General features: G+C 44.8%; 1 protein-coding gene across 1 annotated transcript in view; it reads right to left on the bottom strand.

The window, feature by feature from the left end:
- Positions 1-16,362, bottom strand: part of dlgap2a (discs, large homolog-associated protein 2a) — a 426,762-nt gene that overhangs the window by 387,494 nt on the left and 22,906 nt on the right. The window contains exons 2-3 of the mRNA XM_079527917.1: positions 7,160-7,214; positions 6,164-6,211 (exon numbers count right to left, since the gene is read on the bottom strand). Coding sequence (XP_079384043.1) covers positions 6,164-6,211; positions 7,160-7,214 — 103 coding nt within the window. The remainder of the gene's footprint in view (positions 1-6,163; positions 6,212-7,159; positions 7,215-16,362) is intronic.

Here is a 16,362-nt window from a genome sequence, read left to right as displayed (position 1 = left end):
ATAATCTTCTGTTAAAATAAGTGTTAAATAGCACTCATTACTATAGAGTGTTTGTTCAGAAGTACCAGGGTACATTATGCATATACTGTATGCATTGGTGACTAGATCAATATTAGATGAAGTGCCACACAGTGTAGGACACTGTGTAGGATCTTGTGCGCACGCACGCACGCACGCACGCACGCACAAGATCTCTCTCTGCTGCCTCGAGCAGACATACTGTACGCTTCAAGTTGCGTCAAATTCCCTCCACTCCCATTAAAAAAGGGGGAAAACCGAAAAGAAGGTCCCCACGTTACAAGTTGAAGCAGCTCACTAGCGTGAAGAAGGAAGCGCCGGGTTCAGCATTGGTGCGCCATCACCCGGCAGCGATCGATAGGCACTAACCAATGGGACAGATACATCGACTACTACACATCTGGAAAACCGTCTAATCTCTTTGAAGCGACACTTTGATGGCACTGCCATCCATGCAGCTGCTCAAAGCCCCGGGAAGATATCAAAAGGAGCGGCTGAAGTGCTGCCCTGGACTCGCGTTTTGCTCGCTCAAAAAGCAGCCAGTGTGTGTGCGCTTCTTGGACCCATTCTGTGGCCTGAGCCTCCAGTGAATTCGGAAGGGGTTGAGGCGAGGACAGCCGGGGTGTCAAGTCCACTATCTTTTAAAGAGTGCCTGGAAGCAGGAACTATGCAGCAATACCCAGAGCTGATCCTCCCTGTAGAGCAGGGCTGCTGGATGCAGTGTTCATTTTGACATCAAATTCTGACTCAAGTCATTTAAATAGCACACCATTTAGTTGCTATTTTCGCAATTCCAAGTGTTTTGTCAGGTCCCCAATTCAAATTGAAAAAGTACAGTACTTTGAGTATATGTACTTAGTTACTTTCCAACGCTGACTTCTACTGACTGGGACATGAGATGAGAGGGTAAAGGGACTATAAATCACTTCAAAAAGGAGATTCTACAGCCTGGAATAAGAGTCATGGACAGTTAGTCAGATAATAAAATGCCATAAATTAGACGTGGACTTGAAAAACGGAAGAAGACACAATGGCAGAATAATATTCACAGTCACACACGCTCGATAATTAACAACTATAAATAGAAAGAAGAGTGTGAATCTCTGCTGTACAAAAAAATGTGTGGAGAACTCATCTGCAAAATGGTTCCCAAAAAATACAGAGGAGAATGGACTCGCTGATAACACACTGTGTACCACCGTGATAAGCTGGTATCCATGGTAACGGATGGATGGATGGATGAACGGAGGATTCATTTATGACGGGGAACATTTGTGAAAAGGTAGTCAGTCCATTTGCATGTTTAAACGCCATAAAAGAGCACCTGTCTGCAATTATGCAACTGGACCTGGATAAAGTCTTCTAGCTTGTCAAAAGAAGAAATTACCCACGCCCAAATGAGAGTACCTATACCCTAGGGGAGGAGGCCACGGGGAGAACATGCAAACCACACACAAAGGCCCTTTCGCCAACCCCACCTATAAGGTATGGGCGCTGCCCCCCCCCCCCCCCCCCCCAGCAGGGATCGAACCTGGGACCGTCTAGCTGTGAGGCGACACTACTCGTGCTGTTTTCATGAATAAAGTATCTAACAAATGATTCAATCAATCAATCAACCAAACCAAGCCTAGTTTTGCCTCAGTTTCAAACTTCGGCGCTGGACGCAGTTGGTGGCCAAAACTGCCGATCTACAAGCTCCCTATGTTCTTGTAGATCGATCTACAAGCTCCCTATATGTTCTTGTAGATCAGCATTTTGTTTGCCACGCGACACGTTGTACGACGGAGCAAAAGCCTCATCGCTGCCACACAAAACGAGGGCGTTATAAAAACATACATCAACATAAATCAGCACATGAACACCGCGACACGACAATATACACGTAATGTAGACTCGCAACAACATGATCCTCCTCCAAAGCGTTCCCATATTTAAATGACGATAAAAGCAACTCAAAACAAATTGAGTGCATCCTGGTAATTCATCATAGCGAGCCCCAGTGGGCAGTGGACACGCCCCCCACCTGTTCAAGGCAAGAGAGGGCTAGAGAAAAATCACATTTTCAAAATCTCTAAATAAACATATCTTCCAAATCTTTGGCAATGTCATTCACATTTTGGCAGGTTGGTTAGTAACATTATGTGGTGTGACAAACTGAGAATCTTATTCCTGCTTTACAGGGACTTACGTTCGTATCACTGTAGGTCCAATCTACCAAGGAACAGAACTCATTTGTCCCGTTGATTTTATAAATAATTATTACACATGACCTTATTGTGACTTTGCTGTATTATTAGTATTACTGTCTATTCTCTCTTCTTTATTGTCGTTTTGGTGGTTATGTAGTTACTTCTGGCTGTATTACACATAATACACATATATCCTCCAATCTTAACAGAGGTTGATGAATGTATCTATCTATATACATGAGGGGTGGAGGAACATACAAAGAGAGGAGATAATTATGCTTGATGGTGGCCAGGAGAGGGCGCCGCTCACTCAATAGAGTGGAGCAGAGCATCCAGAGCCCATGTAGGAATATCGTCTCTCACACACACACACACACACACACACACACACACACACACACACACACACACACACACACACACACACACACACACACACACACACACACACACACACACACACACACACACACACACACACACACACACACACACACACACACACACACACACACACACACACACACACACACACAGTGTCTTTATCAAATGCAGCAGATGTTGTGTTCACAGCAGATATTTTAGGAATATGCTGTACTCTCAGTTCCTCTCGATCAAACTCCAGAAGGACAACACTAGGAGCTGCTCAGTCTGTCGCCCATCTCACCAACATTGCCTTTAATGAAATGCTGCTTTTTTTTGCTGCTTTTTTTTTCATTTCAAGGACCCCCAAATGTGTATTTTTCCGTGGACACCCATCTAAAAAAAATCTTGTGCCAAGGACCCTCCATAAGCAAAGATTGTTCAAAAATCACACCCGTGTGAACTGAGTGGTGCAACTCCCCCCCACCCCCTCTCTCCCTCTCTCTCTCATTAGCAGACAACAGTGCAGCACTATCTCTCTCTCTCTGTTTCTGGCACAACAGCGCCACTTTTGCCCCTACTGGTACTCACACATGAGTCACACACAAACATAGTCACATAGGTTAACACATAGGTTAACACGGACATTGCTGTTCCTTGGAGTGGTTGCACCACTCAAAAATAGCAGATCTACAAGGTCGTAGCGCGGCACAACGTGACATGAGCTTGCTATTTTTGAATAGCCAAAATAATTAAATATGGATAAAGTGGTGAAAATGATTGCATATTAACAAATTATATTGGGAACCCCCTGGAACACCCCCAAATGGCCCCTTACAGGTCTGTAACTCCGAGTGTTCACTCTAAAAAAATAAATAGTTATGGTGGTCCACAACATGCCAGCTTTGATAAAAAAAATGATTCCAGACACAGCTCCAAATGCGACTGGAACCGATTCTGATTCCTCGGGATCCCAATCCCGGTGACGTGTGTATTACCCAGATGTGAGGGGCTCCACGATGTCTCAGGTACAGTAAGTGTTCAGCTTCCCGACAGCACAATCTATCACACCAAAAACCCATTTTCAGAGCAGGGAGAACTCCTTTTGAGAGAAAAATGGAATTTGTAACACTGATGTTGATGTCATACACAGAGACATGTCTGCACGGTGCGTGAGCACGCATGCACGCACACACGCACACACACGCACACACGCACACACGCACACACACACTTGAACTAAGGCGTAGCTCTCTGCTGTCTCTTGACTATCGTCTGTGAGTGTCATTCATATTTATAAGGTTGTTTTAACTGTGTCAAACACTAACACTCCATACGCCTCGATTAACAACATCACCATCTCCTCTTGCCAGTGATGTAAGAAGTAATGACATGTTTAATTACTATACTGTGAAGTATGAATATATTCATACCCCCCAGCTATGGGACGTTATCAGCCAGGTACGTACATGTTCGTATACTCCGTGTACAGTATAGACAAATTCAGAAACGGGTCTCATGGTCGCAGCAAACTTATTTCCTGTAGGCGGAGACGACATATCTGTGGTGTAAACAGCCAGCTCTTCTACTACATTGAATGGTAGAGTGACTGATCTTAGGGCCGATTCATACTCCTATTTTACCGCTGTTTCGACGCTGTAGTGCCGAAATGATTTCGGCTCGTCAGAAATTTTCAGTAGCACCGAAGAGCCGACTTTAGGACGGTACCCAGCCCCCCCGAACCTCAAATGACGTCACATTGTAGGCTCTACAGAGCCGAACCGACTTTTATTCGGCTCTAAAATAGGAGTATGAATCGGCCCTTAGTCTGCTCAAACGTTACTCTGTTACCTCCTTTTTACTAACAGAAACTTTACAAAGATGTCCAGAACATCGGGATGAAGCTGTGTAGTTTATGGCTGCTCCAACAGTAAACTTTGGAGAGAAACGGAATGTCAAAGAAAGAGTTAACTTACTGTAAGTAAAAGTATGATTAAAAAATGATTAAATGATTAAAAAGTACATTACAAGTAGAAGGTTCGGTATTAAAAATGTACATGTGTAAAAGTACAGGCATCACAATGTAATTAAAAGTACCAAAAGTAAAAGTATCCATTATGCAAAATGGTCCCATTTCACAACTTTTCAAACATAAAAAAATGTATAAGAAATCCTTTGAATATATCGCAAAGTGACACGTTGTGAGCTGTAAATGTTTAAATGTACTTGCTTTCTACCAACACATCCTGCCAAGAAACGTACTGAAGCACACTATTACACAGGGTTATATAACGAAACAGTCGGGAACCCATCGCTTCTCACAGTGTCCTTGACTCAACTTGGCCTGGCAGAAAGGAACAAACTGAACCGTCCAAAAAGTTCAAACCACACCCATTGGATAGCCGCCCTCAACAGACTAAAGTAATAGGAAGTAGATTAAGTTTGCAAATTTGGCCCCGGTTTCGGCTTCTTAAGGTCTTCGGTATACTGGAGAGAAAGAGAATGCTGTTGCCTTAGAGGTTATACCTGCTTTGTTTGCATTCCCTTTATGTGGCGAAAGAGTGACTTTGAGAGCCGTTTCACCGTACAATGGAAGTCAATGAACGAGGAGCTATCTTTTGGATTATTCATTTCAAATAGAGTGCACAACAGAGCAATAAATCAGGCAAATGGACTATAGTTATTAGTCATGACAAGGTAACCGCACCACGCAAACATCTACCAAAGTGTCCTATTATATTGCTTTATATCTGCTATTTTGCCAGTGTTTGTACAAATCGAACCCTGCTCAAGGTGTTATCAGTTCTTACTAGGATGGGGTTATCAGTTTGCACTTGTAGGCAGCTACTCATGTTTTCTCTCTCTCTGCCTTACGACGAGGCTGCTGTGCCCTTGCGCGCGCACGCACGCGCACACGCACACGCACACGCACACACACACACACACACACACACACACACACACACACACACACACACACACACACACACACACACACACACACACAGAGGGTGGGGGCTATACTTCTTTGTGTGCCGTGCAGTGCTGGCTGCGCAGCACAGCGGCTGTGACAGCGGGCAGAGGTCACAGCACAAGGCATGAGTTTGATAAATGAGGCCGCCGATGACAGAGTCAATATAGCAACACGGAACAGAACAGTGCTAGTGAGTGTCAGTTAGTGGGAGGGATGGATGGATGGATGGATGGATGGATGGATGGATGGATGGTTGGATGGTTGGATGGTTGGAGGGCAGCCTGCGTACAATAGAGTCATACTGAAACCAAGGTTAGAAAAACTGACTTCAGTGACACCTCAACTTCAGAGTTGAGCCCCCCCCCCCCCCCCTGGCCTCTTACAGCCGTTCGTTTTGGTGACAAAATCACCCTTAATATAACTAAATATACTAATAACTAAACACAAATCTCACTTGATTTGGAATGCTTTTTACAATTTCATCATTAAAAAAAGGAGGGCTGCAGCCCACCCTATAGTCCAGAGAGAGAGAGAGAGAGAGAGAGAGAGAGAGAGAGAGAGAGAGAGAGAGAGAGAGAGAGATTGGTAGTGATATAGTGAGGACGTGTGGACTTTGTACCTGAGTATATCTCCCTGCTCTTCAGTCTCATCAGCCACTTCTTCACACCTGCACACCACATGGAGGAGCACAGAAAACAGGTCAGCACTCAACACTGGTGGAAGGACCCATAATGTTTGACTCAGTAAAAGTCGCAATGCCACCATATAAAGATACTCTGTTAAAAGTAAAAGTTCTCTCTCTCTCTTTCTTTCCCCCGACACGGTCGAGGTAGATCTGGGTCTGCTTGACGTTTCTTCCAATTAATGGGGAGTTTTTCGTTTAAACAAAAGTCCTCGCTCAGGGTGGGATCTCTAAGGACCATATAATTGGTCCTCACTAATAATGTTCATGATGAAATAGCACAATCTTTTTCCTACTCGCTCCGATAGGAGAGCGGTGGACAGTTCAGACGTGTTCCAGTGACGCAGGCAATTTTTTAAACAATATATATATATATATATATAGAGCCCTGAGGGACTTTCCACCACTGCCCGTCGTCAACCATCACGCCGGGCATGAAGCCAGAGAACTACAGTGGTGACGACACCGCTGCAAAACCTTAGGACCACTCAACGAGCAATGAAAGGCTCCTAATTAGCAACTAAGACTTGTCATAAATGAGCATTGCACAGTGCGCTCAGTGAGCTATTTCCGAACGCGCCCATAATGTAGATCGACCCTTCACCCCTCGGTCATAGCCACGTAATTCACCATCACCATTGTGTGTGTGTGTGTGTGTGTGTGTGTGTGTGTGTGTGTGTGTGTGTGTGTGTCTGTCTGTGTTGTGTTGGTTGTCTTTTAATCACTATACAAACAAAGTTCAGAAAGGAAAAGTAGTACAGGTAGTTTGAAGTTGAAGTTGAGTTGGCATGCGTGCGTGCGCACAGATAGTCAGACAACACAGATAAACCTCAGACAGACACACACACGCGCGCACACACACACGCACACGCGCACACACAGTGTGCCTGACTGACGTGTGTGGTGGAGAGGAGACATCTGCTGTGTTCTTACCGGTGTTTCTGTCTGGTAGGATACAGCAATGAGTCTGCAGGATGACTGGTAACACCTTAGAAGAGACAGAGACAGGTAGAGACAGACAGAGAGAGAGAGAGAGAGAGAGAGAGAGAGAGAGAGAGAGAGACAGAGAGACAGAGAGAGAGACAGAGCAAGGGAGGACGGGAAAAATAAAGTTGGAGACATTAATATAGCGCAGGCAGAAGGGAGATAAACGAGGCAGGTCCTCGAAGCCATTCATCACAGAGTTGCAACAAGCAGACAGCCAACCAAGTCCGCCGCCTGCAAACCGGCCTGACACAGGGTTAGATGGTGTGCGAAGGCAAACGCGATAACCTCCCGACCCTTTAAGACGGAGCTGCGTGGAGATATACACTGCAGCGCCTAACGGAGACGGTGAGAGGGGCGTCCAATGCGACCCGGTCAGTACGAGAGGCCGATGGTTAGACACTTCCTCTCGCTGCTCTGTCAGCTGATTCGCTATGCCAGGAAGTTGTCAAATGGAATGCAACAAGCACTTACTACACCCACTTACGACCCCAACGCGATCAATACGGCCCTCGACCGCAAAAAGCAAAAGCACAACAGAGCCCCCGAGAGTGATGTGGTTCGGCCAAGCACTGCGAGCAGCACATTGTTGTCCGAGGTGAGGTGAGCTTCCCTCTCCTCCGGGGAATACACGAGAAGCAGTGTGTGGCCGAGGCCGAGTGGATCATCTAGGACGGAGTAGCCTGGAACTCACCTATGCTTTTTATGGCATAGGCAGCTCCCGGCAGGATCCGCCGGGAGAAACTATGCGCAGCTGCGTGACATGAGACTAATTACTTAGAGCGACAGAGAGAGAGAGAGGAGTGTGTGTGTGTGTACATGTGTGCGTGTGTGTGTCAATTTAACAAAGGTGCAGACGATCAGAAATCAGCAGAGTGAGAGATGTTTGCGCTACTCTATGCCGAATTGAAGTGGACTCGGACCCAGACTTTTTTTTTCTCCCTGGGAATAAAAAACGTTTCCGAGGCTAAGGACGGAGTGGTTCCCAAACATTTCAGGTCGAGGCCCAAACTAGTGAAAATAGCAGATCTACAAGCACGTCGCTTCGTGCCATGTTCTGAGCTTGTAGATCAGCTGTTTTTACTACTTTTAATTGCTAGACCAGTGCCCGGCTGTAGAGCACCGAGTCGGTAACGATGTAAGTTGGAGATCCATCCATGCCCCACCCGGCTAGACTTGGTGCATTTATAGATAGATTATTATTATTAAGGGACCAAGCCCAAAGGGCATATTGGTCCCTTATTTTATTTGTCAGTTTTTTTCTTTTTCTTCCGCCAAAAATAGCAGTTTTGGTTAAACCGTGCAGTCGGTTTTCGCAAAACGCAGCAATTATGGTAGAGGGCTGTGCCAAACGGTTTAGAGGCAAAGCCCACGACCATTGGCCAAAGGGTGGCGCTATAGCACTCAATTAAAAATGCAAACTTTGAACAGGCATAGCTCATGAACCGTTTGACCGTCAGCAATATAACTGATACGAATTTGCGTCTCCAAATGCCAAACAACTTTCATGTTCTGACTTTTGACCTCTGACCTTTAGATCTCCTACCATTTTGAATATTATGAAAAACAGTTCAAATCTATCTTCTCCCAGGATCTTTGATCAAAATGCACGAAAATGTCTACATGTAAACTTTGGACCTATATTGACCCAAAAAAAATCTGGATATCTTCGTGAAGATTTTATGAGCCAATGGATATTGCAGTTTTATGGAAATTCTTCTTCTTCCCCTAATACATACATGCAGAGTCACATGTTTATGAAACTTTACAGTATGGTTGAGGATCATGCTCTAGCAATCGTTTGAAAATAAACTTTGAACAGCCATAACTCATGCCTCGTTTGGCCAAAATCCATGGGCCTTGTTTACACATGTGACTTGACTCATGCGGAACACACGTCTCACTTTGACCAGTAAGCTCCATCCTCAGATTTTCCGCCATTTTCAGCAGTTTGAAAAACGCTTAAACCTGATTTTCTGCCTGGATCTTTGAACAATTTGTGTGAAATGTTCTACACACAATCTATGGAACATTATCTGAAATCCCAGTTGAAAAGAAGTTTGTACGTGAAAATGTGAACAAAAAATATAGCTGCAAGCAGCGATAACAGGCACTTTGAACAGGCATAACTCTGCCTATGCCTTGTCTGTCTGTCTGAATGTTTGGGGTGACCTAAAGTGGCACTGTTAAGCAGCCTAAAAGGGCCATTCACAACTGAGCATTATAACTATAGCTCCAGCTGTGTTGTTGAGCAGCCTGCACCGCTCAGTTCACACGGGTGTGATTTTTCTTATTGCTTGGTCCCGTCTTATCGCTGCTTGCAGCTATATACTTTTATTTTTCAAATGTATAAAAATCTTTTGAAACTATTTTCAAATGGCCAAAATGTACAGTAGGGCTGAAGTGGGTAATGTATGTTTTGTAATAATCCAAATCTACAAAGTAACTAGTAAGTAAAGCTGTCAAATAAATGTAGTGGAGTAAACGTACAATATTTGGATCTGAGATGTAGTGGAGTAGAAGTAAAAGTATTGGATATTGGAAATTCTCAAGTAAAATACAAATACCTCCAACCTGTAGTACATGCACTTAGTTAGTTTCCAGTCCACCACTGCTAAAATGACACAGATGCTTTACCAGATAATAAACTTCAACTGATACAGGAGTAGAGATTGAAATGATCTTGAAAGATCCAACACTTACTCTCAGTTAACATGAAGTTTTACATTGTCTGACATGCTTTATCAGTGTAGAGAATACAAGTAGCTGAACTTTGACACAGATAACATACTTTAGACAGAGAACATGTGCATGAACACAAAACATTTGTGGTTTGTTTGTGTGTAATGAATACATATCTATCTATTTTTTTAATATTTAACTGAACATCTGAAGGCATGCTCAGCACATCAGAAAAAACAACCCTACTTGTACTACATTTTATTTGAATAACAACAGCTGATTACACGAAACATTTTCTCAGACACTATTTTCAGCGGCGGTATCATTACAACGAGACGGCGTCCGGTTGCACATTAACTTTCCACTGGGTACGACACGACGCATCCGACGTCGGTTCATCGGGGTGGCATTTTTGGGGCATAAAAGGAGGCTGCAAGACACCCACACGGTCACTCTGTTCCAGAATGAAGGGCTGCGTGGCTGTGCTGCTTTTACTGCTGTGTCTCTGCGAGGCTGAAGGGGCTCAGGTTGAACCAGGTACTGTACCAGTGTTACTGTTGTGTCTCTGCGAGGCTGAAGGGGCTCAGGTTGAACCAGGTACTGTACCAGTGTTACTGTTGTGTCTCTGCGAGGCTGAAGGGGCTCAGGTTGAACCAGGTACTGTACCAGTGTTACTGTTGTGTCTCTGTGAGGCTGAAGGGGCTCAGGTTGAACCAGGTACTGTACCAGTGTTACTGTTGTGTCTCTGCAAGGGTGAAGGGGCTCAGGTTGAACCAGGTACTGTACCAGTGTTACTGTTGTGTCTCTGCGAGGCTGAAGGGGCTCAGGTTGAACCAGGTACTGTACCAGTGTTACTGTTGTGTCTCTGCGAGGCTGAAGGGGCTCAGGTTGAACCAGTTACTGTACCAGTGTTACTGTTGTGTCTCTGTGAGGCTGAAGGGGCTCAGGTTGAACCAGGTACTGTACCAGTGTTACTGTTGTGTCTCTGCGAGGCTGAAGGGGCTCAGGTTGAACCAGGTACTGTACCAGTGTTACTGCTGTGTCTCTGTGAGGCTGAAGGGGCTCAGGTTGAACCAGGTACTGTACCAGTGTTACTGCTGTGTCTCTGTGAGGCTGAAGGGGCTCAGGTTAAACCAGGTACTGTACCAGTGTTACTGTTGTGTCTCTGTGAGGCTGAAGGGGCTCAGGTTGAACCAGGTACTGTACCAGTGTTACTGTTTTGTGTCTCTGTGAGGCTGAAGGGGCTCAGGTTGAACCAGGTACTGTACCAGTGTTACTGCTGTGTCTCTGCGCGGCTGAAGGGGCTCAGGTTACTGTACCAGTGTTACTGCTGTGTCTCTGTGAGGCTGAAGGGGCTCAGGTTGAACCAGGTACTGTACCAGTGTTACTGCTGTGTCTCTGCGAGGCTGAAGGGGCTCAGGTTGAACCAGGTACTGTACCAGTGTTACTGCTGTGTCTCTGCAAGGCTGAAGGGGCTCAGGTTGAACCAGGTACCAGTGTTGATTTTGTCGACAAAAAATGTTCGTCAACTACCTTTTTTCACTGACGAAAAACTAAATGGAAACTAAATGAAAACTAAGCTATGATGAGTCACTAAAACTAAGATTAAATATATTGACAATTTCATCAACAAATAAAAACTAGCCTAAAATCCAGTATAAGACATTTTACACTTGGTTGCATGCTGAAAATAGCCGATCTACAAGCTCAGCTATATGTAAGTGTAAAATCAGTTATTACGAGGCATCAAGGCCCGCCTAAATACATTTTAGTCGACTAAATTAACTGTAGATTTAGTCGACTAAAACTAGACTAACACTAAGGGCGTTTTCACACCCAAAGTTCGCTTAGAAGGTCCGGATCAAGGACCAAGGACCAAATATTTGCATTTTGGTCCGTTTAGTGTTCACACTGGACTTTGTAAAGCGAACCAAATATGTAAACAAATTACACGTGGACATTTTAAGCGAACCAAATGGTGAAAAAAAGAAAAGGTCATTTTACGATCGAGGGAAAAAGAACATGAGGGGAAATCACTGTCTACAATTTTTGGGCACAAGTTACAAGCTTCAGTCACACAGACGACAGCAACAACTTGCTATAAGAGCAACAGATGAACAGAGGAGCAGGCGTTTGAACAATAATGCTGCTTAATGCTGCATGCATTTCACCGGAGACGTATAACCTACAAGGTATCCCCGATCAAAAGGACATTTCTTCTATGTGTGCACCTTAACCCGATTAGATCTGATGTTATTTCTGCGCATCAAATCAGCGGGAAATTACATGTCATATTATGGTTTAAACTTGAAGCCGTGCTTCACGTCTTTTGCTATAGTTTAATCATTTGGGACCACCTGTGTACTGTAGCTTATTTAACATTTTAAATGGCTTGCATGTGTAGGCTACTCTTGACATTCGTCTTGAAGTTGTCACCATTGGCTCTTTCTAGATAGATATATAGAGCTATATATCGGGTCACACACACACACACACACACACACACACACACACACACACACACACACACACACACACACACACACACACACACACACACACACACACACACACACACACACACACACACACACACACACACACACACACACACACACACACACACACACACACGACAGATTCTGACAGCGGAGTGCACAGATAGACACTAGGGGGTCTCTGGACAGCAATGTGCCCTTTTGGAAAGAATAATTGTACAGTGTGTACACTGTACAGTATGTGGACCATGGTGACATTGATCAATTCTTGATAAAATGCTTCTAATATATTATTTAGGCCCCAAAATCTATAAATCTCACACCATTAAGGCACGCACTGTACATGGTGTCCTTTTTTTACTTGAGCACCTTCCCCTCTAAATGTCTGTGCACGCCACTGGATTCTGACAGAAAAAAAGAGGGGACGCCGCGATGCATTCATGATGTAGGCCTAGGCTTCGTCATAACTTTGCGTGGTGCGCATGCTTAAGATGAACAGATCTACAAGCTTATACATCCTGTTATGTACCATACGGTAGGCTACATACCATTCTGTGTTGATAACTTGTACATCTGTTATTTTTGCACATGTGAACCTCGTACGCTGCCATTAAATTAGGTTGCGCTGCGCCTCCTACATGGATGCGGGTCTAGTGTACTTCTACTATTAAAATCAGCTGACAGCTGCCATATCAATAGTGATCCCCATAAAAAAGACATGCTTTTAGAACTAACTTTTGGAAATAGGTAGCTGATATATTGCACTTTTACCTTAGCGCTAGGTATACTCTCGGTTGCTTGTTTTTGCAGAAAATGCACTAAAGACTTCTGGTGATTAGTAGTTTTTGTTCCCGACTTATGTTGAATACACTTATTGTAAGTCGCTTTGGATAAAAGCGTCTGCTAAATGACTGTAATGTAATGTAATGTAATGTAATGTAACTAATTATTAATGCAACCTCACAACTGCCGACGCCCGACGGCTATTTTGGCTATCTTCCTATATTTGATCCTCCTATAAAGTCCGAATGCGTTCACACCAGTAACGAACTGCACTGTGGTTCATTTGCAAGCGAACCGAGTTCGGCATTTTTTTTGGCGGACCATGGTTCGTTTCTTTGATTCTTTGATGATGATTGAGTTCGGATTCACGTTCACACAGCCGAACCAAAGGGGTAAGTGGGCCATGGTTCGTTTTAAACGCTGTGAAAGTGCCCTAAAACATTCCAGGTGACTAAAATGTGACAAAAACGAAATGAAAACTATTCAAGAGACTATGACTAAAACTAAAATTTGCTGCCGCCAGGTACCCTCCGTCTGTCTGAGGCTGATGGTGGGGCTCCGGTTGAACCAGCTAACCTCTTACAACCCGATCTCTGGGGCGAGTTGAAGGAGCTTAGGGACATGGTGGTGGAACAGAGAGTTCAGCTGAGCCACATGGAGGAAGAAGCCAAGGAGCAGAAAGACGTGGTGCTTCGCCTGGGAGCCACCGTGGTCGACCAGAGAGTTCAGCTGAGCCACATGGAGGAAGAAGCCAAGGAGCAGAGAGACGAGGTGCTTCGCCTGGGAGCCACCGTGGTCGACCAGAGAGTTCAGCTGAGCAACACGGAGGTCAGGGTGGCAGCCAGCGAAGGACAAGCCAAGGAGCTCAGAGACATGGTGCACAGCCTGGGAGCCACCGTGGTGGAACAGAGAGTTCAGCTCAGGAACATGGAGAGCAGGGTGGCAGCCAGCGAGGCAGAAGTCCAGGAGCAGAGGACCTTAATGAAAGGTAAGCATGGTCCAAATGAAGCTTGTGGAATTTGTAACGGTACAGGCTGTGACAAAGGGACACCGGTGACTATTTGGTTGCCCTATACGCATGATATGTTTGTGCTACCGCCCCCCGACGAGAGTGCCACGTTTCCTCACGCAGACCGGCTACTTTCACTGTTTGATTTGTCCTAATGTTGAAGCTAAATAACACTTTAACTCACTGCTAGACTGGGCGGGGAAGAGGGGCTGCTTCAGTGCTTCTGTGACATGTTTCATATAGTAGTATTAGCAAGATGCTTTGTTTTTTGCAGAAATGGCTGCCAAACTGAGTGCGAGTGAGTCCCATGTTGCAGACCTCCAGGCCAGGTTGAATATCAGCGAGAGCTACGTTGCAGACCACCAGAGCAGACTGGATGCTACAGAGGTCCAGGTTACAGGCTTGGAGAAAGAAAGTGAAGGTAATTTGAAAAAAATACAACAAAGTTTCCAGGACTGATTTAAAAGATAAGAAATAGGTGATATTTCTATACATTTCTAGGTAGGGAATGAAACTTTGCCCCAGGTTAAAGAGTTTAAGTATCTCTGGAGCTTGTTCACGAGTGAGGGGAGGACAGAGCAGGAGATTAGCCAGAGAATCTGAGAAGCAGGGGGGACGGTATTGCAGGCACTGTTGTGACGAAAACAGAGCTGAGCCAGAAGGCAAAGCTCTCAGTCTACCGAGACATGTTTCATATAGTACTTTTAACGTACATTTCTCTGTGATATATTTTTCAGAAATGGCTGCCAAACAGAGTGCAAGTGACTCCCAGGTTGCAGACCTCCAGACCAGGTTGAATGTCAGCGAGAGCTACGTTGCAGACCACCAGAGCAGACTGGATGCTACAGAGGTTCAGGTTACAGGCTTGGAGAAAGAAAGTGAAGGTAATTTGAAAAGAAAACAACAATATAAAGTTTCCAGGACTGATTTAAAACATAATAAAAGGTGACATTTCTATACATTTCTAGGTAGGGAATGAGATTTTGCCCCAGGTGAAGGAGTTTAAGTATCTCGGGGGCTTGTTCATGAGTGAGGGGAGGACAGAGCAGGAGATTAGCCAGAGAATAGGAGCATCGGGGGGGCGGTATTGCAGTCGCTGTACCACACTGTTGTGACGAAAAGAGAGCTGAGCCAGAAGGCAAAGCTCTCCGTCTACAGAGACAAAAAGATTCTATAAGCTACGTTCCCATAGACAGCATAAGCCAGCGAAATTTTCACTTCATTTTTTTTCATCGCACCACAACCGGAGTGTTACGAGCGTGTACAGAACACAGTTGTGAACTGTAATCAATTTATATTAAAATAGGCGTAAAAAGGCGAAATCGGCGGGTAGAGCATTTGGACCAGGAGGCGTCAAACGGCGATCTCGCCGGTAAATGAGTTCTTTGTGATATTCTTTTTCAGTAATGGCTGCCAAACTGAGTGAGAGTGAGTCCCAGGTTGCAGACCACCAGAGCAGACTGGATGCCACAGAGGTCCAGGTTACAGGCTTGGAGAAAGAAAGTGAAGGTAATTCAAACCTATTTTACCCATGTTTTAACTTACTACTTGTTTTTTACTTTAGGTGAGAACCTTGTATAAGCCCTATATGGGTTTCCTTTCTCACCTGCAATTGTTCTGTCTGTTAATAATGCTTCCTTTTTTGTACTGTTATAATTGTGCGCGTAGAAGAAAAGACAGTTTTGAGAAATTACATAGCTTGTTAAAAAGCATCTGTGTTATTTTAGTAGTATAGTGTGACAAATCATTTTATCTACTTTAATGTTATACTCATGGCTATTCAAAAAATTGCAGATCTACAAGCTCCTAGCACGTCACTTTGTACAACTCTGCAAGCTTGTAGGTCTAACCACCGATATGACACAGGGGTAAGGGGTTGATGTGGAGCTTGCTTTGGAGTTGCCCAAACTGCAAGTGCACATTTGAGTGAGGAGTCTGCTATAAACACGTGCACAACACAATATATAGCTAGATAGTAGTGATGCGCGGGGTGGCTTTTTTTCATAACCCGCCCGACCCGCCCTGGGAGCCAGCCCGTACCACCCCGCCCCGCAAAACAATATATTAATCAAGGACCCGCCCGCCCCTTGGCCGGCAAAAACAAAAAGTACCCTAACGACCGGCTTTTCAACACCCAGCAAATCCGGTCCATTCAATTGCTTTGGAGAGAGAGAGAGGGG

The sequence above is a fragment of the Electrona antarctica genome (genome assembly GCF_951216825.1).
Source record: "Electrona antarctica genome assembly, chromosome: 18".
Lineage (NCBI taxonomy): Eukaryota > Metazoa > Chordata > Actinopteri > Myctophiformes > Myctophidae > Electrona > Electrona antarctica.
The sequence above is the reverse complement of the archived record's forward strand: the minus strand, read 5'-3'. Positions and strand labels throughout refer to the sequence as shown.